The 24,077-nt window shown below is 36.6% G+C and overlaps 1 protein-coding gene, 1 long non-coding RNA gene and 1 pseudogene across 3 annotated transcripts; 1 reads left to right on the top strand and 2 right to left on the bottom strand.

The window, feature by feature from the left end:
* Window positions 1–382: 382 nt before the first annotated feature.
* Window positions 383–3,124, top strand: LOC143631822 (ran-binding protein 1 homolog a-like). Its single transcript, XM_077100451.1, has 4 exons — window positions 383–540; window positions 651–802; window positions 1,775–1,900; window positions 2,901–3,124. The coding sequence occupies exons 1-4, from the start codon at window positions 383–385 to the stop codon at window positions 3,041–3,043; spliced, it is 579 nt and encodes a 192-aa protein (XP_076956566.1). The 3' UTR covers window positions 3,044–3,124.
* A 2,071-nt stretch (window positions 3,125–5,195) lies between these two features.
* Window positions 5,196–5,614, bottom strand: LOC143631821 (uncharacterized). Its single transcript, XR_013153438.1, has 2 exons — window positions 5,543–5,614; window positions 5,196–5,428 (listed from the first exon to the last, which is right to left on the bottom strand). It is a non-coding gene; the product is annotated as an uncharacterized LOC143631821 (long non-coding RNA).
* A 4,648-nt stretch (window positions 5,615–10,262) lies between these two features.
* On the bottom strand, window positions 10,263–12,125 carry LOC143631820 (putative N-acetyltransferase HLS1-like; annotated as a pseudogene). The gene is made up of 2 exons (XR_013153437.1): window positions 11,502–12,125; window positions 10,263–11,434 (listed from the first exon to the last, which is right to left on the bottom strand). The product of XR_013153437.1 is annotated as a putative N-acetyltransferase HLS1-like (transcript).
* Window positions 12,126–24,077: the final 11,952 nt, after the last annotated feature.

Here is a 24,077-nt window from a genome sequence, read left to right as displayed (position 1 = left end):
AACTGTTTTTTTCGATGTACCAATGATTAATTGGATATGTGTTGACGATTCCGAAATGTTGGGAGGTGATTTCATAGATCGATTTCGTGAATATATGGTATTCAGATACCTATTGTACGTTAAGGCATCATATTGTATTCTATCTTTTTTCTCTACATAATTACACTAGGATATTAATATAGCTACACAATTACTTTACTTAATTCCTTACGATTAACACGTTAATTTTATTTATACGTCAACTCTCTCATGTGTTTAGACATATGCTGTTGAAATCAGGTAATGTACCATAATACCCCTTGCTTGCAACCTACGCTAACTCTCAATAACAAAAACTATGAAAACCCACGTCTTCATTCCATAATCCTCACATTCCACTTCAATGGCGATCAACGATCCTCACCATAACGAAGCTGAATCTGAAGTCGAAGCCGCGGCTGCAGAAGAAGAAGACACGGGAGCACAGGTCGCTCCGATAGTGAAGCTAGAAGAAGTAGCCGTGAACACTGGTGAAGAAGATGAAGACGTCTTACTTGATCTGTAATATATAAATATATGTCATTCATTCTCGATTTATTTGAATAAATTGTGATCTTATTTTTTATTGCGTGTGTATTTTACGTTACGGTTTTCGTTTTGTTATTTTTTAGTAAAGCGAAGCTGTACCGATTCTATTACGACGGAAAGCAGTGGAAGGAACGCGGTGCTGGTTCCATTAACTTTTTGAAGCATAAGAAAACCGAAAAAGTTCGAATCGTCATGCGTCAAGCGAAAACCCTAAAAATCTGCGCCAATCATTTTGGTATGAATCATTTTCGCTTTCGTAGTTTTTCAAACTCAAGCATGGCTCGTTTAGTCGGTTATAATTTATTTCAATTTTAATATATGTTGTTTGTTTATAATATTATATGGTTTTATATAATTATTATTATTATTATTATTATTATTATTATTTATTAAATAAATATGTAGTATAATATAGGCTAGCGAACTGGCTTGAGCTTGATAAGTGAAATTTATGCTAGTGTTTGTTTGTTAAACAAACTTGTGTTTAGGCTTGTGCTTGTTTAACATTTGTGGAGCTCAGCTTGTTTCAAACTCGTAGTTTTTCAAGCTCAATCCTGGCTCGTTCGTTTATAGTTTATTTGAATTTTGATATATGTGTTTTTATTATAAATTACATATATATATATATATATATATATATATATATATATAATTATAGTTTTATATATAACAGTTATTATTAAGTATATATGTATAGTATAGGCTAGCGAACCGGCTTGAGCTTGATGAGTGAAATTCGTGCCAGGGCTTGTTTATTAAACAAACTTATTTTTAGGCTCGAGCTCGTTTAAGCTTGGCTTGATTTGAACTTTTTTGCCAGCCGATCTCGAATAACTTGCGAGCGGCTTGGCTGGTTTACAACCTTGTGAAAGTTGTTAGGTTTAGGCTCGAATAAGCTCGGCTTGATTCGATTTTTTTGCGAGCCGATCTCGAATAGCTTGTGAGTGGCTTAGCTCGTTTACAATCTTCTTGTTAAGTTGAATTCATTTAAAATTGTTAATCGCGAGCTGGCATACGTAAAACTTGGGCTTGTTTATTGAAAAAAGCTTATTTTTTGGCTTGCGCTCGGGCTTGTTTAAGCTCTGATCAATTTGAGATTTTTTTTGAGCCAATTTTGAATAGCTTGCGAGTGGATTGGCTCGCTTACACCCTTGAGTGAAAGTTATTGAGTTGAATCTATTTTGAGTTTTTTATGTTATTATTGTAGTTTTTCCCAGCATGACTGTTAAAGAACATATTGGCAATGAGAAGTCATGTCTGTGGCATGCTACTGATTTTGCTGATAGCGAGCTTAAGGCTGAATCCTTCTGCATCAGATTTGCATCAGTTGACAGTAAGTTTACTTCTGTTGATTACTTTTTATTGATTTGGTTGACTGGTTTGAGCCTTTTGGTTTCTGCAATTTTTTATGTTCGATTGCATCAGATAACTTTATAAGTTGTTGATTACTTGTTAAACATTGTCAGTTTTGGGCTCTAACTGAACAAAAAGCCGAAAATTCGTTTGTTTTTTTTTAAGTTTTGTAAACCATTAGTATTTGTATTTTTTGTTTTTGGTTTTTATAACCGGTTCATCTTGGCTTCGGTTTGATCATTTGAGATCGAAGATTTTAGTTTGAAGTAGAAATCTGATCCAAAATAATGTACATATTAAACTTTGGGCCTAGTTTATTTATTTGTTAGCTAATTATCACTTGTTTTTTACACATTTGGATCTAAATTTTTTTGGGCTACACTGTTTACTAATTTTTTATGTTGTTTTTTTTTGTCTTTTTGGTATGGTTCGGTTATTATTTGAATATCAGTTACTGTTTGGTTATTTTGTTATCGCGCACACCTAGTATTTTCCATTGTTACGTATGATCAATGTTTGATGTTTCATCCTTTTGTAAAGTTTCAATTTTCGGTTTTTGGTTCATTTAAAGCCCAAAACACTAGAGTACATATGATGAGTTACTGTTTGCTTATTTTGTTATCGCGCACACCTAGTATTTTCCATTGTTACGTATGATCAATGTTTGATGTTTCATCCTTTTGTAAAGTTTCAATTTTTGGTTTTTGGTTCATTTAAAGCCCAAAACACTAGAGTACATATGATCAACGTCATAATGGGCACCTGTTTAGAGACGATAAGACCTGTTTAGCAAAAAAAACGTGCTATGCAATTTTGTACTTTTTTAAAAATAATTAAAATTAAGACACTATAGTACATCATTCCTCTTTCTTGGTACATCATTTATGTTTCAATAATTACTGTATTATTCTGTTTTAATGTTTGCATTGTTGTGTAACATGTTCCTTTTAATAATTTGTGTTACATTTTTTGAATTTCAGATTGCAAAAAGTTTATGGAAACATTTCAAGAAGTGGCTGAATCCCAAAACAGCAAGAAAGAAAACAAAGATGCTTCAGAAGCTGCTGCATTGCTTGATAGTTTAAGTGTTAATGACGATCAAAAACGTGAAACCGTGGACTGATTTTGAGAAGCATGGAGGTATATGTTACAATGCCTTTTTGACTAAAAAAGGAAGTTTTAAAGAGGCTAAACATGGTGCAATGTGGTTTGGCTTGGTTTAAGTCTGGTCAGGTTCATTGAGGTTAGATTATTATAAATTTGTCAGGTCGGTCATTACCGTTTGGTGGTTGGCCAGGTTTTGAGTCTGGTTGTCGGGTTAATGCTTGTTTGCATATGTTTTTACTATTGTGGTTGGATTTGTTTTGAATTATTGCTTTTGATCCTGTTATTTGTTATTGTTCTTTTATGTTTGCAAAAATAAGTTTAAATGAGAAATTACCACCCACTCATTTATTTTAGGCTCTTAGCTCAATATTTTTTGCTGAAATCAAAATTTTAGGTCATATTCAGGAATATATAAAATAAGGTTACCAATCCTTTGATAAAGTTTATAATTGATTATAAAACTTATTTTGAGAGGTTGTTTAGAATCCATCTATGGGGTTGACCTAGGAATTTTTGTACAGCGCCGACAGTAACACACGTGATGAGTGAAAAAGCCGATAAGTGAGTGGAAAAAAAATGTAATAAACTTGAATGATAAACTAACGAAGCTAATCACGCTCTGTGCTTTCGACAAATGATTCATGCCTTTGTCGTTCTTTCTATGAGGCAATTGAACTGTCATGTAATCAAAATCGATTGTTGATATTGTCCAATAACCAAAAAAGATACAGTTTGGGTTAAATTAGGACCCAAACCGACACCTGCAGAACCTAAAGCTTAACCATAAGTCCCTTTTAAACATGTCTATCGGTTGCCAAAAGAATGACAGAAGCCATTTATTGATATATTCTTAAAGTTAAAATGGATAGAAGTTCTATCATAGAACATCTATGATTTATTGTCATAAGGTCTTTGTTAAGATAAACGGATAGAAGACTTGCCATTGATACCCGAGCGTTGATTCAACTCCTGTTATATATACATATACGGTGTAAAAAAGTCTACCTTTTATTCTCAATTTTCTAATATCATAATGCAAGAGTTGGGTTTTGAATAGGGCATCGAATAACTTTAACAAAGGTTCTAGGAGTTTTTCGTGTTAAAAGCCAAAACCTTAATTTTTTTTCCTTAAACTTGACACATGAGAAACTTGACCCATAGAGTAACCAAAGTGATGCATGAAAGCCTTATACAATGTTCTGTTTGTAGTAACTAATATGATCCTTTGTAAATACGATCAAGTGAAACAGTGAAAGAACATGGATGCATTAACTTGCTTGATATGAATGTTTAGCACAGTCTAGAATAGGGATGCCCGATACAGTACCAAAAATACCAATCCCAGAAATCACCAATTCTTTGTACTGGTACCGAAAGTATCAGTCCCGAAACTCAAAACTTTAGTACCAATACAGTACCGACAATACCAAATCAATAAAGATACATAGTCTAGAAAACATTTTAAGAAGCAGGGTAACAAATGAAAGAGGGAACCTATAAAATATTTTAGGAAAGATTTAATTAAAAAAAATTATTTTGTTACAGAAAAAAAAAGTAAAGGGAAATTAGGTTTGTTTATGAGTCAACCATGATGGGTTTGAGTTGAGATCGAAATTAAACGAGGAAGTTCATCTAGGCTCTAGCTCAATTTTGAAGTTAAACGAGCCCAAAATCGAGAAAACAAGCCGACCCATGGCCCAATCCGGGCTTGGGAAAAGTTTAACAGCTCAGTTACAAAAACAAGCCACCTCAGCAAAGATTGTTTCAAAACGAGTTTGGCTAGTTGTATTTGAGCTTCTATCAAGCAAGCAACAAGCCCGGTAAAGTGAGAGATATGTTTGAAGCAAGCAATAGTTACATCCTAATGTTGTTCAGGTATATTATACAATCAGAGGTAAATTTAGAAGCATCACTACATACGTATCTAGTAATTGGTTTGCAAATAACCTATATACATACATATTAGCTAAAAGACATTTGTCAATTTAGGCATAACTTATAATTCAAACCAACTAATCCATTTTTTAAACAGACTGATTTAAACCATATTAATATTTTTATCAAAACACATTTAATTAAAATGATCCCATAACTTCATTGAAAAATTAACTAGAAATTGCATGCTAAAAACATAAAACTAAAATAGATAAATAAAATTGCTTGATTGATTAATTCATACCACAAAAGCAGTAAAATCAACATTTTTTAAGCAAAACACAAAACCTTAAACCATCAAATGTATGACCCATAACATAAGTACCATAGCAACCGAACACACAAACTAGAAAACATAATAATAATAATAACCTAAAACGACAGCGTTTCGAGAACCGATTTACTTGGATCTCTGTCTCATCTTTCGACGCTTTCTCTTCAATCTCCTCATTCTCTTCTTCTTCCACTATACAATTAAAAAATAAATAAAATTAATAATCATAATATTAAATTGATTGCAAATTATTAACCTAATAAGCAATTGTTAACAAAAGCTACACTATTTATATTAACCCATTACCTTAGCTCTCATGGTGACGATTAAAGGCTTTCACAGTAACAACGGCCGTAGATGATGAAATGGAGATTGTGGCAGTGGAGAGACTTTTATAGTGAAACCCTAGTTCCTATTATTGATTACGGGCTGTGATTTGGGCTTGGCCCAAGATTTACTCTGGCCCAAAATGTGAACTTGGAATATAGTTATAAAAAGTACATGAGCACAAAAACCCCGAATCCGGAACCAGGTTTTTTTATACTAAAACTCGTACTCGGAACTGGACCCGATTTGTAGGGTACGGATAGGGTATGCATTTCAGTACGAAAACCCATACCCGGAACTGGACCCAATTTGTACCCGATAATACCCGAAAACCCGAACTGGTTCCATACACGGAATAGGGTTTTCCAATACCCGAAACCGGGTTTTTCAAATACCTGATCGGTACCCGAAATTAACCAAAAATACCATTAAAATATCCCTAAAAAGTGCAACTCCTTGAAAAATTCCAATCTATACCCGGAAAATAAAGCCCGAAAAACCTAAAATAAGGTTTTTAAATACCCGGAAATAGGGTATTCAAATATCCGGTTTTAGAATACTCGGTTTTATACCTGACCAGAACCCGATGCATATGGTATGGTTTTTAGAGACAATACCCGGACCCGAACCTGACCCGGGTATTGCCAAAACTCGATTTTTCAATACCTTGTCATACCCGAGTCCGGTTCCATACCCGGTACCGGGTATTTGAAAAACCCGATTTGTGCACCTCTAATAAAAAGTAACTAGAGATGACAATCTACTGGGTTCGAAGTTAGCTTTTATTTTATTATATTAACATTGTCACATGGAGCATGTTTGAGATTGAGTTTGAAAAATGCTTATTGGCTTTTTGATGTTTTTTAAAAGCCAATAAGCCAAAATGTGTTTGGCAATCACAATTTTTTTTATTTTAGTTTTTTAAAAGGGTTAAAAAATAATTTTCTAAAAGCCCCAAATATAAGCTTTTCATAATGGGTTTTTTTAAAAAAAAAACAATAAGCATTTTTCAAACTCAGTCCCAAACATGCCTATGATGATCACACTCTCCGACGTTAGAATCAGTTTTAGGTTCTTAGAGAAATAAGTACAGGAGTAAAGTGTAAGTCAGAATGAGAGCATACATGAGTTCTTTTTCTACATTGTTATTTATAATGTATATATTATGGTTGATTTCATTAGAGAACATCTTAACGTAATTTTGGCATCTCTCGTTCTATTGGTTGATAGAGAACATTCTGTTTATTCGTCGTTGTACTTACATGCCATGTCATCTTGTCAGGTCTGTTCTTTTAATATGGGTTTGCTCGTAGATATGGGTCCTATATCTTTTGTGAGATACACGTAGAGGTGCACAAAAAACCCGTACCCGGAACCGGACCCGAAAAAAAATACCCGGAACCGGTTTTTTTTATACCCGGGTATTCTTACCCGAAACCGGAACCGACCCTACCCGTAGGGTATGGATAGGGTATGCATTTTGAGGTCAATACCCGTACCCAGAACCGTACCCGATTTATACACGTAAATACCCGAACCCGGTCATACCCTATACCCGATACCCGGTTATACCCGATATCCGATACCAATTTTCTAATACTCGAAATAATACATGAGTTTTTATAGTATACTTTTATGTTTACTTCACAACTTTTATGTTTAAATTTTTGTAAAATGCATATTACTATGTAAATAATTTGTAATTAAGTGGATTTATGGTTTTTATAATATAGTTTAATTCATTACAAAGCAAATTTAAATTTTAAACAAATTAAAAAATGTATAAAAAATTACAAATTCAAAACAGGGTATTAATACCCGGTCGTACCCGGTTCCAATACCCGAACCCGATCATACCCTACCCGGGTACATAGGGTTGAGTTTTTCTCTTCAATACCCTACCCGAACTCTACCCGATTTATCTCAATACCCGATTTTCCAATACCCGATCATACCCGAAACCAGGTATATGAAAAAACCCGATTTATGCACCAAGTATTGTCTTCACCACAATTGCTATTGTGGATCAAAAAGGTTAAGTTAATCAAGTTACATTACTTTTAAGAAAAAGCTATATCAAGTTTTATAATTATACCTGTCATAAACTAATTAACAAATATAAAACAACAAAGTCTATTTTATACTATTAAACAAATAAGCATACTATAAGTAAACTCTTTGTCCATTAAATCCAAATACCAATAGTAATTTTGAATTTTTTAGGTCAAACACCATGTAACTCATCAAATTTTAACAAATAAAGAATTAATCAATAAAAGAAATGCTCACAAGCTGATTTTTCAAACTAGTAACTCAATCAATGAAATTTCCGTGACGTCTACTGCCGATAGTTGCAGGGGTGTGCGTAAAGTCGGTTTTGGCCTCAAAATGAATCAGAAATCGAAAATTCATTTTTAAGTTTTTTAAAACTTTTTGGAAATATGAATTTAAATTTGTAAATTGACGATACTACCGTAACTCTAAACCCGTCATTTCTAAAATTTATTGGTTGCTTCCAGTGACGGATCCAGAAAATTTAGCCAGTGTGTGCAAAAAAAGGTTCAACCTATAACTCGTCAATTCTAACTAAAAAAAGTCAAACAAAAATGGGTCGGGTCAAACCGAAACGGGTCGAGTAAAAAATTTACATTAATCAAACTACGTATAGAAATGTAAACAATAAATTTCATTAAAGATAAACAAAATACATATTACAACTGACCTCTACGCGATTTCATCTTTTGAAAACGGTCCAGTTTCATTCGTAACACTTAAAAGTGCTTATTTTTCAACACTACAAATTACACAAGCATTCAAAAAATCTTTTGAATGGGTCACTAAATTTTTTTTGGATGGGTCACTTGGGTCTTTGGACCTAAATATACAAATTTATAAAATAAAATATGGACTTGAGTGGGTGCAAACGGTCCCCTTGACCAAACACTAGATCCGTCCCTAGTTGCTTCGAGTTTAAATTTTTAAATTTTGATAATACGAAAGTGATGGAACTTCTCAAAATAAAAGTTGAATTTGTATTATTTATTTATTTATTTATTATATGTCATGTCCCTATCCAAACCGAAAAAAATAATACTTAGCGATAATCAATCGATGCCAAAAGAATCGACCACATGAGAAAGTTTTTAGGACCGTATCAACCAACAGGTAACTTTTATCAAATTATCCCACCGATAAGCTAGCCCGTCTATACAAACAAGGTAGTCCCACAAAGCTATATAATAGGTCTTGATTAGATTAGAAAGCCCACTAACCAATCCACTAATCAATTATTTTGTACGGATTTTACTAGAAAAACAAAGAGCTGATATTGACACATGAATACATGATTATGAACAATATTTCAGAAAAAAAAAGAGGGTCACGAAATTTATGAATCTATTGATCAAGACAAGTGACTTGTCCACTCTTTGTTCAATTGTAATTAATGTAATATTTTGTTGAGATTTGATTTTGATCAAGACCATCATTATTGAAAATAATAGTGTCAAAACGAAGCCATCACACAACGACAACAAATTAGGTATATCGCAAATGACAAGCATAATCATTGACTAGATAATAATCATTTTACAAGTACTGTCTATATCGTTATCAATATATGATTTATATCTTACCAGAAGTCTAATCTAACTTAATGGTCGATCCTTTTAACCCATGGATAAGCAATATATTTTGTTTTCATCACACTATCGATCATATCATGACGATAAGTATGTTTGCTATCAACTATCTTATCAAAATAGGCATTAGGTTGATTTACCATTCATGACGAAAGCCACAACACGAACTTTTCATCAATAAATTATTTTATTGGCATAAAACACGATATTCATCTTTTTATAGTTGTTATCATCAGGTGCCACATTTAAATCAGTATTTGGTGATTGTTGACCCATTTATGTAACAAAATCGAAATCTTGAACGGAAGTTGTATCCATCTTTTTCAGGGTTGGCTCAACTTACTCGGGGGCCTAAAACTAAATACAATGTCGAGGCATTTTTTTATGCGTATAGTACTAAAGAGTAAAGAGTATCCAAAAATTATGAAATATGGATGAATGGAGTAATAATGGATATGACATTCCGCCTTAGCTTGTGTTCCATCATTGAGTTACTAATTATAAAAAAAATCTATTTAAAAACCCACATTACATGACTCGTATTTTAGATAGAGGCCTATAAAGCTGGAGGCCTAAAGCCATGGCCTGGTTTAGACCATGCGTTATCATAACTTGACACACCCGGGCATTTTATACGATGTGGCGCCTAGTCAGCTTTTGGACATTTTGCAAAATGTGGGTGTAGTGGGAAAAAGACTCCAAAACGCCTTTCTCCCCCCCCCCCCCCCTCTACCTCTCTCTCACAAAATCCTCAAAATTCGTTTCTTCTTAGCGTTTTGTAGGAAACGCCCCCCCAAAACGCCTAGAGGCGGTCAAAACACCACAACTTGGCCGACTACGGATGGTCTTAGCTTACCCATGAGACGGTGCTAATCCTTTCCCTACCTACCAAATTCATGTCATACCAGATAATGATAATACCATAACTTTTCAGTTGAGTGTAACAAATCGGTAAATCACAATAGAATTTATTTATATTCACTTCGACTACTCTACTAACAATAATTTTAACAGCAGCGAAAAAGAGATCCAAACTGTAAGAAACCAACCATAGATATATTATTGTTAAAATTATTTCGGACCAAAGGGTCAATGAACTGTTAGGACCTCATCTAATTCCACCCTTGTTACCACACAAGTTTTTGACATTTACCAGCAAATTTATTGAATGAATGTACCTTGTATTATAAGATTCTATGTACATAAATCATCAATATACTTTGAACAAGATAAGATCAAATAACAAAAAATTAGTTGGCATAGTCACATTCACACCTCTCTTGGGTCTACAAAAAGAGGTCTTGCTTGTGGGATTCTTGTCAATTCATTAAAATTTTCCATCTCTTCACTTTTCAAAGGCTTTATGCACCACAAATCCTCTAAGCATGAAAGTAACCTCCAATGTGGGATGTAAGCTCTCACCCTCTCATCATAACTCCCGACTTCGGTCACAACCATCTTGCAGTCTACATCCATCCTAGCCATGTTGTGTACATAATTACAAAGCGCCCGAACCATTTTCCCGGACATCAGACCCTCATGGTGCACCCCATATAAGAAGTAGAATCCAAAGGGCTCAAACATGTTGCACAGCAAAGCCGGCATGTTAAAGCATGCAAACGCTTTGTCAATCAATTTTGATACTTTAGAGTACACTTGGAGCTTTCCCTATTCGTAATTTGAATAGCCCTCCACTATCCCAAACACTTAGCATCGCCCAACTCGTGGGAAAAATATCATTTTGCCCAAAATGATCGCGTTCGCCTTGGTCACATGCCACCCATGTGCCTAAACTCAATTTGTTTCTAAGCACTTGGTCGATGTCCGCAGGGAAAAACTCGGTCAAACCCATATACCTACGATATAAGTACTCGGCATTTTCTTCACTGATTTTAAAAATCTCAATCTTGGACGATATTTTGAGGGGTTGGGATTTCACAGGATGAACAAGGATTGCAGGTGTTCTGAATTTAACATAATGGAGTTTATTTACAAAGAGTTTAACCGAAGCATTGTTATCTTTCTCGGTTGCCATGTACGCATAGTCCACTTGGTTCCCAATAAACCATTCTTCTAAATGTTGCACAAGGCTCGAACCAATGCCTTTACGACGGTGAAGTGGTGAGACCCTTAGTCCTAAAATGTAGCCCACCTTAGTCAAATCTTTCATAGTGACAACTTTGATTGATCCTTGAATGACACCAATCAACTCATGGTTCAACTCTGCAACCTAAAAACAAAGCATGTAAAAAGCTTTGATGTAGTAAGCTAAAATGTAAAAAGCATGTACAAGTTACCAGCATGATGTACAATGGACTATTGCGGATTCTTGAAATGGGGCCACCCATGGTGTCGGTGAACAGAAAAACATGTTGTGACGGCCCTACTTCACATCTTCTTTCAAGTAGTTCAAGTCTTGCTCTATCAAGATCTCCATCATAGCTTCTTACCTTAATATCCTCAAATGCCATTTTTGCAAATTAAGTTAAGCAAGAATATTTAAATAAAATAATAGTTAAATATATGAATAAAAGGGTATTTTTGTAGTTTTGACATTAGGTAATAAAGATTGAAGATTTTGGAGGGACTAGGGAATTTAGCAAATATAAGAGCATGTGTCTGTCTTTAAATCAAATGGGGTAAGGAGGCTGAATTGATTTATAGATGTGAGGAGTATGCTTTCCTAGAACCATCACAATCATCATCAAACCCAAACCATAAAGTTTAAACATACCATCTACTTTAAAAATCTAGATTCTAACTACTAATATAATATTATTTTAATTTTATAGTTACATATGTTAACTATATTAAATATAAACTTTTTTTCTTTTGACAGCAAGAATAGAAATATATTAACAGGAAAAAGAAAGGGTTGTGATCTTCATACGCCACCCTCATGGTGACTGTACAGCCCTATACGGCTCGTACAGGGCTATACGAGCCGTATAGGCCACACATGGCTGACAAGTGTACGAAGGGGACACAAAAAAGCAGCTAATTAAGTCTATACAACCTGTATAGCCATACACGAGCCGTATAGGCGAAAAGTGGTGTGTGAAGATCCGTAATGGTGTATGAAGATCCTATGCCAAAAGAAAACGAGAAAAAAAAAGACAAAAAGTAAACCAAATCAACCCGACTTGCCATTCAATCCTCAACAAAATACAACAACTGGTCCACATACTTGTGCGTAGACCTTAGCTTAATTTATTCATTCGAACAAACTAACATCTTCTAATCTGGTTAACAATGAACTCGGTTGAGAGAGACCGAAGGTTGAACACCCTCTTGCTCATTTGCTAATTCCAAATAAACTACAAAGAGAAGTAGACAATCAGTCGCCTTCATTAACGATGTGTTCCCGAGTCTCATTTAACTAAGGGAGGGGAAGGAAGGGGTGACCGAAGTCACAGACCCAAAAAATTTCGGTTCGGTTCTGGTCAGGTCAAACAATATGAAAATCTAAATTTTCTTCATTCATTCATTCATTCAAAGTTGAAAGGAATTATTATTATAAGGTTAATTGATTAATTTCCCCAAATTATTCCACAATTATAAACCCTAATTTTATAATCCTTGAACAACAATCAATCAATATAGATGTAATACAATGGTGAATAATAAACTAAAATTAACAATTACCTTGCTTGCTGATTAGTGACAGCGGTTACTCTGTTGAAGGTGTGGTGGCCGGCGGCCGGTGGTCTCCGGTGAGTCAAGTCAGTCAGTGCCGTTGATTTGAGTTCTCAACTGATTATTAACAGAATGAATATTACATGGTAAATATTAAACCTTCAACTTTGAGTTTTATACAAAACAAAGTTTTAGTATTCGACTATTATTTGTTAACAAAAATGTGAAAAATCAAACACAGGGGTATTATAACTTTTTTTTTTCCGGTTGTGACCGCTAGTGCTGTAGAAATCGTTTGTCAGTTGGTGGGGTGAAGACTAATGATTAATCGGGATTAAGTGGATCGAACTTAATGCATAATTTTCAATTTTATATACACACATATTTTTATACGTAATTTTTAGTTTTATATATACACATATACACATTTTGGCCGGAATCTCATTTAAAACCGTCTAAATTTGGCCGGAATCTTGTCGGAAACCGCCGATTTTGGCTGGAACTTCGTTAGAAAACGCTGACTAGGTCTGATTAATTGTTAGTGATTTTAGTATAATTATGGATTAACTTGTTAATCAAGTTAACTATAATACGAATCTAAATAAGTTGGGGGGTTTAGGGTGCACAGTTATTTGATCTTATTATAATTTATAATTCTATTGGCACTTAGGGTCGAAGCCCCAAAGTCATTGGGGTTCCAAGGGGGCAACGCCTCTTTGGCGGGGGTCCGGGGCCAGCACCCATGACTGGGGTCGAGCTGGCAGGTCAGTTTGGAAAATTTTTTTGTGACATATATTGTTATATTAAAAACACATCAAAAAATTTAATTAAATAAAATTTCGTATGTTTTATTGTCACAAAATCCAAGAGTGTGTTTTGAGATTTTAAATTCAAAATCAAGATACCTGCAAAGTCAGTTACAACCCCCAACCCTAATTAAAACTGTTTTGATCAAATGATAAAGTCATAAAGATTCTGGTTCATAAAAACTCTCTCAATCTATATACTGATTTTTGCACTCAACTCGAGTTTTATCCGGTCAAAACATTTGAGAACCAACAAATAGTTTTTATCTCAAAGTGTTTCACGACTCTCAGATTTTCCAAAGATATACGATTACCAGAAATCCCCAACATTAATCGCGATTTTGGCCGGATTTGACCATTGACTAATTAATTGGACGGCTAGCCCAAATTTAATAAGTGGAGTGGGGACTAGCGATTAATCGCCCCCTAATCGGGATTTTTGCAACACTGGTGACCACACTTAATACCTGTAAACAACTTCGGACAAAATTTGCTAAATTTACCCTATTAACTGAAAAAACGTTTGATCCTCATGAACTTGCGCCCCTGTTTGGCACCGATGACATTCCTCTAGCAAATGAGATTATAAGCTATCTGAATCTGGTTTTAAAGCATAAACAATCTATGAATTGATTTTATATGCATTTTTACTGTAAACAACTGCATCTATCAAATTAATTCAATGATAATTTAGCCAAAGACGATACTAAAACCCAAAATCCATAAACCTAAACGATACCAAACCTGCAAAGGGGTGTGGTTCTTTAGCTACAAAGTAGAATAAATAGAAGCAAGAAAGATTTTAGGGTTGTATGAATAACGATTTGATGAATCAATCAATTAGTTGTTTTTGCTGAAGAACTGATTACATAACATCGGATTTGGTTTATCAGAAGATGGGCGAGATGAAATTGTGAAAAGAAACGTGTCTGTAAAGATGAAGATGAAGCTGTAGATGGACAACGATGATTGGTTAAAGAAATAGTCCAATAATACTTATCCGGCTTCAAACTTCTATTTTATACTATAGTTATGTATATAAACTTATAATATGCCCATAATATTTCAAATCGATGACGTTAAATTAAGTAAATTACGTACGCGCACAGGATATTTAGGCCATTTTGGACAAAAGGTGAATTAAAATTTTAAAAGAACACAACCACTTTCTTGGTGCTTTATAAAATATAAACACACAATGAAAAAGGGGTGGTAGACAAAAGGTGAATAATAATGGCACATGTTTGTTTGTCTTTAGTGCAATACTATAATAATAACATCATAAATTAAATCAAAGGTTAGGAAGACCTTACCCACATTGACACGTTCAATACTTCAACCAACTTTAATATTATGTCATTGTTTATTCTTCTACTCTTTGATATCTAGTTGTATATTATGATTATAATATAAGTTTTATTTAACTTGTAAGTTAATAAAATAATCTAAACTTAGTATTGATTAACGGTGTGATTCTTCTAGTACTAACGAGAAACATACCATAAAGTTATAGCTTTATGGCTAAAAAAAATCATTTGTATTTGAGACTGCTAATGAACTAAGTAATCAGGGTTATGGATTGGTGTATAATATGAAATTAGGTGAATCTTGTCTTAGATTATTCAAAACGCTGATACTTTTTTACCTTAAGATAACTGGAAATATATTTTTATTATAATCTTTAATTTTATATACTTTTGTTTGTGGATAAACATATATACAACTTTACCCTAAATTCGTTTACGAAAGTATAACATACTGTTATGCTTCTATTCGCAAACATACCTTAAAATATAATTAAAATAATTATAAAACAATGTATTAATATTGCACTTACGCTACAAATAATAGGTTCTTCAATGATAAACGAATGTGGTCATGGTCCATGATGAAGATAGGATCGCCAGTGAAGGTCTGTGGATAACAAAGTTGTAGGTAGATACTTCACTGACGGATTACAAACAATTATTACTAAGGGGTCGTCGACACATCACTAACAAAGAGTGGTGTGGATTACAGTGTCAATATTATCGATGAATTAGCAACAACCTTTTCATTATTGGATGAACAAAATATTTGTCGATGATTGGTATTAAAAGGAAACACAAATGAATATTAATGATTTTTTGTAAATTGTTTTAACAATTATAATAGCAAAGATATGATAAAAACATTTTTTTTCAATTCAATGTGATTATCTACGTAATAGTCCATTAATAATTCTTTATAGGTGAAAGTACTTGACTAGTTTGTTATATATGATATGTACTATATAATAACCCAGACTTTTGTATAAGATAACAAAACCTTAAATCTCTGTATCTCTCTGCCGTATACACCACCGCCGCCGCCCTGCAACTCGCCGGAGAAACCGCTGGCACCGCAGCCACCGCTACACGAGTTCTCGCAGACGCTACCAGTAGCCGACAACCGCCGCCACTGCTACCTTTGTCACCGGAGACGCCCGCAGCCGCCCGCGAATTTCCGGGAACCGCCACCACCGTTTTCTGTTTTTCCCGGAGATAACCAGTCACCACTGCCTGCTATCTTATTCTGTTCTGATTGTTCATCTTTCGACCTCAGGTGTTAGTACGAAGTAAGGCGGCTCGATATTTACTTGCTTTCTTATCGACTGATAAGGTACGGATTCTGTTTTTCTTCACTCATAGTATTGGTTCTAGTCCATTTTATATTCGATGTCCGTCACTTCGTAGTGCGGATTTTTGTTATCTAGTTCGGTTTATTCGTATGATATGGTTATATTAATTTTATAGCATGCAATAGGTTATATATATTTTGAATTCATTATTGCATGTTCCTGTTTAAATATCTTTTAGTTATACGACTTTAGTTCAGTACTCTGTTACCCGAGCATTTCTGACTTGTCGTTGGGGCGTCAACGACATGGCACTTATCGTGACAGTGCGTAATCAAAGTTCACGGCGTCTCTGAAAGTACTCATGTAGTACCTTGGCCACTTAGAGGCTTATAGATCGATCTTAGCTCCGACTTCTGACTCCTGACTTCTGTTTGAGATGGAACAATGTGTGCACGCCACCCACACCGTCTCCTTGGTGCATGGACTAGCTAGCTGTGTACCCCTCTGTTTAGGCTCTGGGTGCTTCCGTATTACACGACCTATTTATTTTAACATCATCGTCGTGTATCTTAGTAATTATATTTTGTTTCGCTATATTTCTGGTCCGTTTTGATATGTGTATACGCATTTGGTTAAATTTGAGTATATTCAGATTACGTCCCGATCGTGTATCGGATTATGTTTCGCATTTAATTATAGTTCGGTCTAAAACGTGGTTTTATATCCGCAATAGTTTCAGTTTTATTTCAGTATGTGTTTTGTCTTATGTGTGCTTTTACCTATACTATTGTTCTTTCCGTTACTGGGCAATTTTTGGCTCAGCCGTATTTTCTTGTTTGTGTCTGTCTTATTTGCTAACAGGTAATTCGGGAAATCGGGGAGATCAGTGATGAGAGTAAAATGAAGCTCAAGAATAAGGAATTGATTAAATTTTCTTTTATTTAAGAATTTAATAAATTTGACTTAGAATTTCTTTCAGTGTTTTTAACTCTTTTGGTTGCCATGGGATTCTTTTCATTTCATTTAAATGGTTTTTGTTTGGTCTATGATATCTGTAAGAGTGACACGTCAGCCTGCTCCGGGTTGGGGTGTTACAGTTATGGTATCAGAGCCCAGGCTCTTTCTTGTAGAAAACTTACACGAAAATAATTAAAAATGTGAGTTAATGGGTAGACGTCGGGTTAGGATTTTCCTTTTCGTCTTTCGCGTATTCCGTAAATCTTTATCGTTCAATTCATACGTTATCTTACTTTCAGATGCCTCCTAGAAGACGTGTTAACCGCCAAAACGGGAATGATGCTGGAAACGACCCACCTCTTGCAACCCTTGTCGCTAACGCCGTCAATGCGGCTATTGCTGCGGCAGTCCCTAACATCATACAACAGTTGCAGCAGAACAATGCCGGTGGCAACAATGCCGGTGGAAACAATGTCGGTGGTAACAACGCCGGTGGCAACAACGCCAGTGGAAACAATGCTGGAGGCAACAATCATCCTGTTGGTATTCATGTCTGGCTTGAGCGTTTTCAAAAGCAAAAGCCAAAATCCTTTAGTACTGCTAGTTCTCCAGTAGAAGCTGAAAACTGGATCGCGCACATCGAGAAACTGTTTGAAGTGCTGGGTGTTGAAGATGTGTTTAAGGTTCGATTAGCTACTTACAAGCTCGAAGATGACGCTCACAGATGGTGGAAGACACTGAAAGCTGCCCGTGGTGGAGACAATTATGCTGCTACACTTCCTTGGAATGAATTCCGTACTTTGTTTTACCAACAGTACTTCACTGATGCTGATCGCAGTGAATATTTGAGAGAATATTCTTCAATTATCCAGGCTAATGATGAGCCCATCGTTGAGTTTAAAAATCGTTTCAGTCGATTGGTTAGTTTTCTTGGCCCAACTGTAGGCACGCAAGAACAACAGACCAACCATTTCAAGTGGGCCATTTGTGACCGAGATAGGAAGTTTATCTTGAACCTCCGTTTTAATGACATAAATGAGATAGTTGATGCGGTTAAGAACCTTGATAATGATAAGAAACACCGCCAGAAATCTTTTGATGAAAGTCGTAAGCGGCCTAGAGAAAATAATCAGGGTCAATCTTCTTCTCAAGTTGGAACCGAACAGTCCCTTGTACCCCGAGACCGTAGACAGCGTACTGATAGGAATTTCAACAATCAGCCACGAAATGGGGGAAATCGAAATCAGAATCATAGGCCCGCACAGAATAATATGCAACAACATCATAACCTCACCAGAGCTCAACCACTAAATCAACAAAACCGAAATACTCCTCTGTGTGGCACGTGTGGGAAACGTCACGGAGGTGCTTGTCGTCGAGCTGAAGGTCGTTGTTTTAGATGCGGAGATGCAGGACACATGATCAGAGACTGCCCTCAGCGGGACCCTAGGGCTAATACTAGGGAAGATGCTAGATCTGCTGCAGGAGGACGAGTTTTTACACTTACAGCTAATGATGCAGCTAATGCCCCAGGTATGGTTTCCGGTAATTTACAAATTGGTGATCGTGATACGTATGTTTTATTTGATACTGGTGCGACACATTCTGTGGTATCACTCTTATTTGCTAAATATTTAATGACTATGCCTACTGCCTTAGAGTACCCTTTAGTGATATCTACTCCTCTGAGAGACACCACTGTTATCTCTCACGTTTATAACGAGTGTCCAATCCGAATCAATTCAGTTATCCGTGCCGCAGACTTGTATCCTATGCATATGAGCGACTTTGACGTTATTCTGGGTATGGACTGGTTATCGCAACATAATGTTACGATCGAATGTCAGACTCGTCGTGTTTTATTTGGAAATCCTCTGTGTCCCGAAATTATCTATCAGGGGACCCAGCCTCGAAAATCTTTAAAAATTATTTCTGCGCTTAAGGCTCATAAGTTTCTATCGCACGGTTGGGCGGGATTTCTTGCTTCGGTTAAAGCTACATCTTCTAATGAACCCAAAATCTCTGATTATCCGACTGTTTGTGATTTTCCGGACGTTTTTCCTAAAGAATTGCCTGGACTTCCACCAGATCGCGAGGTAGAATTTACTATTGATCTTGTCCCTGGTGCCGAGCCGATTTCTAAGGCACCCTATCGTATGGCACCTTTGGAGCTTAAGGAGCTCAAAGAGCAGCTACAAGAATTATTGGAACTGGGTTTTATTAGACCGAGTGTCTCTCCTTGGGGCGCACCGGTCTTATTTGTGAAGAAGAAGGACGGTTCATTAAGACTCTGTATTGACTATCGGGAGTTGAATAAAATCACCATTCGAAATCGTTATCCCTTGCCTCGTATCGATGATCTATTCGACCAGCTTCAAGGCGCCAAATGTTTTTCTAAGATTGATTTGAGATCTGGTTACCATCAGCTTAAGATCAAGGATTCAGATGTTTCTAAGTCAGCTTTTCGTACTCGTTATGGCCATTATGAATTCTTGGTGATGCCGTTTGGGTTAACCAATGCCCCGGCCGTTTTCATGGACTTGATGAACCGAGTTTTTCGAGAATTTCTTGATAAGTTCGTGATAGTCTTCATCGACGATATTCTAATTTATTCTAAAAGTAAAGCGGAACATGAGGATCATCTTCGTATCGTACTCGAGATTTTACGTAAAAAGAAGCTTTATGCCAAATTCTCAAAATGCGAGTTCTGGCTAAGCAAGGTAGCGTTTTTGGGTCACATTGTGTCGGCCGAAGGCATTACAATGGACCCGGCTAAAATCGAGGCAGTCACTAATTGGCCTAGACCTACCTCAGTCTCAGAAGTCCGTAGTTTTCTCGGCCTTGCCGGTTATTATCGCCGATTTGTTGAAGGTTTTTCCGCCATCGCCCTACCCCTCACGCAACTGTTAAGGAAAGGGGTTAAGTTCTCCTGGAATGATGATCGAGAGAAAAGTTTTGAAGAACTAAAGAAGCGATTGGTTTCTAATCCGATTCTTACACTTCCTTCAGGCACGGGTGGATACCAAATTTATAGTGATGCTTCTAAGAAAGGTCTCGGCTGCGTTTTAATGCAGCATGGTAAAGTCATTGCATACGCCTCACGACAGTTGAAACCTTACGAGGTTAACTATCCGACGCATGACCTCGAACTCGCTGCAGTTATTTTCGCGTTGAAAATCTGGCGCCATTATCTTTATGGAGAGACTTGCGATATTTTCACTGATCATAAGAGCTTGAAATATATCTTCACTCAGAAGGAACTGAACATGAGACAGAGACGTTGGTTAGAACTTCTAAAAGATTACGACGCTATCATACAGTATCATCCGGGGAAGGCAAACGTTGTAGCCGATGCTCTTAGTCGGAAGAGTTCCGGAACAATAAATTCTTTTCAGCTGCAACCTCATATCCTCAATGATCTGGATAGATTGGGTATTGGTCTCCATTTTGGTGATACCAATGGATATCTAGCCAGATTTCAGGTTGAGCCTGATCTAATTTCTCGAATCAAGAGTGCGCAATATGAAGACGGAGAAATTTGGGCAATTATACAGAATTTGGAGGGTGGTAAACAGTCAGAATTCAGAGAAGACGAACATGGCGTAGTTTGGTGTGGGAAACGGTTATGTGTTCCTAGCGATTCCACCCTACGGGAGTCGTTGTTAGCCGAGGCTCACAGTTCACCGTTCTCAATCCACCCCGGATCCACAAAGATGTATCGAGATCTTCGTCAACATTTTTGGTGGAGCGGTATGAAAGAGGACGTGGCCAGTTATGTCAGCAGATGCCTTACTTGTCAGCAAGTTAAAACTGAGCATCAAAGAGCTGGGGGTTTACTTCAGACACTTGACATTCCGGTATGGAAGTGGGATGATATCTCAATGGATTTTATTACCGGACTACCTAAAACGTTCAAAAGAAATGATGCTATTTGGGTTGTAGTCGATCGTTTGTCAAAGTCGGCTCACTTTCTTCCGATTCAAAAAGGATTCTCAGTCAGTAAGTTATCCGATATTTTTACTCGAGAGATTGTGAGACTCCATGGCACCCCCGTCTCTATTGTTTGTGATCGAGACCCACGTTTCACTTCGCGTTTTTGGAAAGGGTTGCAGGCCGCATGGGGTACTAGATTGAGATTCAGTACCGCGTTTCATCCTCAGACTGACGGTCAGTCAGAACGTACCATTCAGACACTCGAAGATATGCTTCGAGCATGTGCTTTAGAGTGGAGTGGAAACTGGGACGAGTATTTAAGTCTGGTTGAGTTTGCCTACAATAATAGTTGGCAAGCTAGCATCGGTATGGCGCCATTCGAGCTTTTATATGGTCGTAAGTGTAGAGCCCCAAATTGTTGGGATGAGGTTGGTGAGAAAATTATTGAAGGGCCCGAGTTGGTACAGATTACAAATGAGAAAGTTACCATTGCTCGTGAGAAGCTAAAAGAGGCTCAGAGTCGACAAAAGAGCTATGCAGACCGACATCGTCGAGCTTTGGAATTTAATGTCGGTGATCGGGTATTCTTGCGAGTTTCACCTTGTAGAGGCGTTCAACGTTTTGGAATCAAGGGAAAACTTAGCCCAAGATTCATCGGACCGTTTGAAATTCTTGAAAGAGTTGGCGAAGTCTCTTATCGTTTGGCTTTACCACCTCAGTTATCTGTGACAACTGCCCAATCCGACCCGACCCAGGTACCCGTTTTCGAATCCGATTCTTTTTATGATTTAAAATTTGATTATTAATCTTTGTAAATTTAACATTAAATAAATTATATATATATATATATTTTTATATTACTTACTAAATAATAATATTTCTTTCCGCCTCTTTCTCTCTCTTGTCGCCGTCCCGCCTCTTTTTCTCTCTTGTCGCCGTCCCGCCCCTTTGCTTAACCCTTAAGCCTTGAACCCCCCCTTTTCTCTTTGCTTGTCCTTTGGTTCTTCCCGCCTAAGGATGTCTGCGCAGCTCCACGCGCCAGACTCTTTACAAGGAAGCCTGCGTGAAGACCGGCTGTTCCTGCGATACGCGAGACGAATTCTTCTCGCAGCGCGCTAAGAATTGTAGTTCTTCTCGCAGCGCGCTAAGAACGGTAGTTCTTCCCGCGACGCGCTAAGAATTTAAGTTCTTCCCGCGGCGCGCTAAGGTTTGTTCTGTCTGCCTTCGCCCTCGCGCGCAGCGCTCGAGTCTTCTCGCGCTAGACCTTAAGTCTTTTCTTCAGTTTAGGTCAGCCTGTATTCTTTTTGAAATATCTTATCTTTTGTTTGAGCACTGTAGGTCAGTTTTGACATCTGTCCGAAAAGCCACTTTCGGCGCAGCATGCGCACCAATCCTATTGGTTGACAGAAAAAGTGACTGACAATCTTTTGAAATCTTCTTTTGCATGTCTTGAACAGTGTTTTATCTGACTCCTCCCATGCTTTGACCTGTAACCTGTCAGCTTTTCCCCATCCCCTGCAGCTGCCGGCATATCTTTTGATATCTTTTGCTTTTGTTTTCTTGTGCTTTTAATATCTTTTGCTTGATTTGATAAGATCTTTTCCCCTTTCAAGGGATTGTGTCCCCTTGGGATCTCCTATAAATTAAGCTAATTTCTTGTTTATTAACACTACACTTAAACACTCCCCAAATCTTTCTCCCTTTGCTCTCTGCCGAAGATCCTCAGCTCCTCTCTTTGCCTCCGTCTTCTCTTCTGTTCTGCCCAGAATCTCGGTAAATATAAATATATATATTTTGTTTTAATTTGTTTAACTAACAAAAATCGATACTTACTGCATATATTCAAGACATAAAAACCAATCGTTAAACCAATAACCTCTTATTTATAGGTTAACTTGTGCTTGTTTAAAAGTTGGTTCTTGCATTATCTTTCAACACACCTTTTTCAGGTGAGTAATCTCGTACTTAATCCCCTTTTATTTTTGACGTTTTGGGATGTTCATGTGTTCGTACAACTTGAGTCTTAAACTTGTTTATGAAATTTATGTGCGCAAAACCCCATGTGTTATGGACGTTTACTTGGCTGTTTATTTGTATGTGTGAATCATTAACCGCTTTGTTCGGCCTATTCCGAAGTTTTCATGGATCCATTAGATGAACACGGGAGACCTATCGTTTACGGTTTTCTTGTTTTGTTTACACATGCACGTATGATTTCTCGTTTTTGTGCTCAATTGGGAGCACGGATTGAACTATGAGCTATGATCTAAGGCTTGATCACAATCTGATTACACCCTATGTTAAACCCCAGTTTAGCACATGTTGCGCGCAGTGTTTATTATTATCTATTTATATCTATTAAACTTGATTTCTCACCGACACGCAAGTGTTGACGTTTTATTTTAACACATGTTCAGGTTTGCTGTAGCTGCTTTTGGGAATCTCAAGGACACGTAGGATGTTTTCTTTTTCTTTGGACCTAGATTAAAATGTAACAAGACAAATTATGTTATTTGAATATTTTAAGTTATGATATGATTTATGTTACTTTTCGATTCATGTTCTGCGTGTGCGCAATGAAAATATTTATTAAATATTGACACCCAAATAGTGTCACGAGTAATGAAACAATACGTGGCGCCCCGATGTTTAATCCGCCATCGGTCGGGGTGTTACAGATTGGTATCAGAGCTCCGTGACTTTAGGATAGGTGGTTAGACGTAACGACCTAGAATACCTAAGAGTCCCTTCTCGCGCATGAGAAATATCTCATGTTTGCGCGCTAATTGTTAATTACTCGATATTTATAAAATATGCTTGCGTATATGCAGCACATGATTTCATGTTTTATCCGCGATCTTTCGATTTTTATTGTTAAATTTCAATTTATTTCTTTACTTATATATTCGTTTGTTGTTGGGACTTAACATTGAAAACCCGAA

The sequence above is a fragment of the Bidens hawaiensis genome, unplaced genomic scaffold, assembly GCF_021521415.1.
Source record: "Bidens hawaiensis isolate Kalapana, Puna unplaced genomic scaffold, B.hawaiensis_p1.1 tig00006258_1, whole genome shotgun sequence".
Taxonomy (NCBI): Eukaryota; Viridiplantae; Streptophyta; class Magnoliopsida; order Asterales; family Asteraceae; genus Bidens; species Bidens hawaiensis.
Note: the sequence above shows the minus strand (reverse complement) of the source record. Positions and strands in the feature narration are given on the sequence as shown.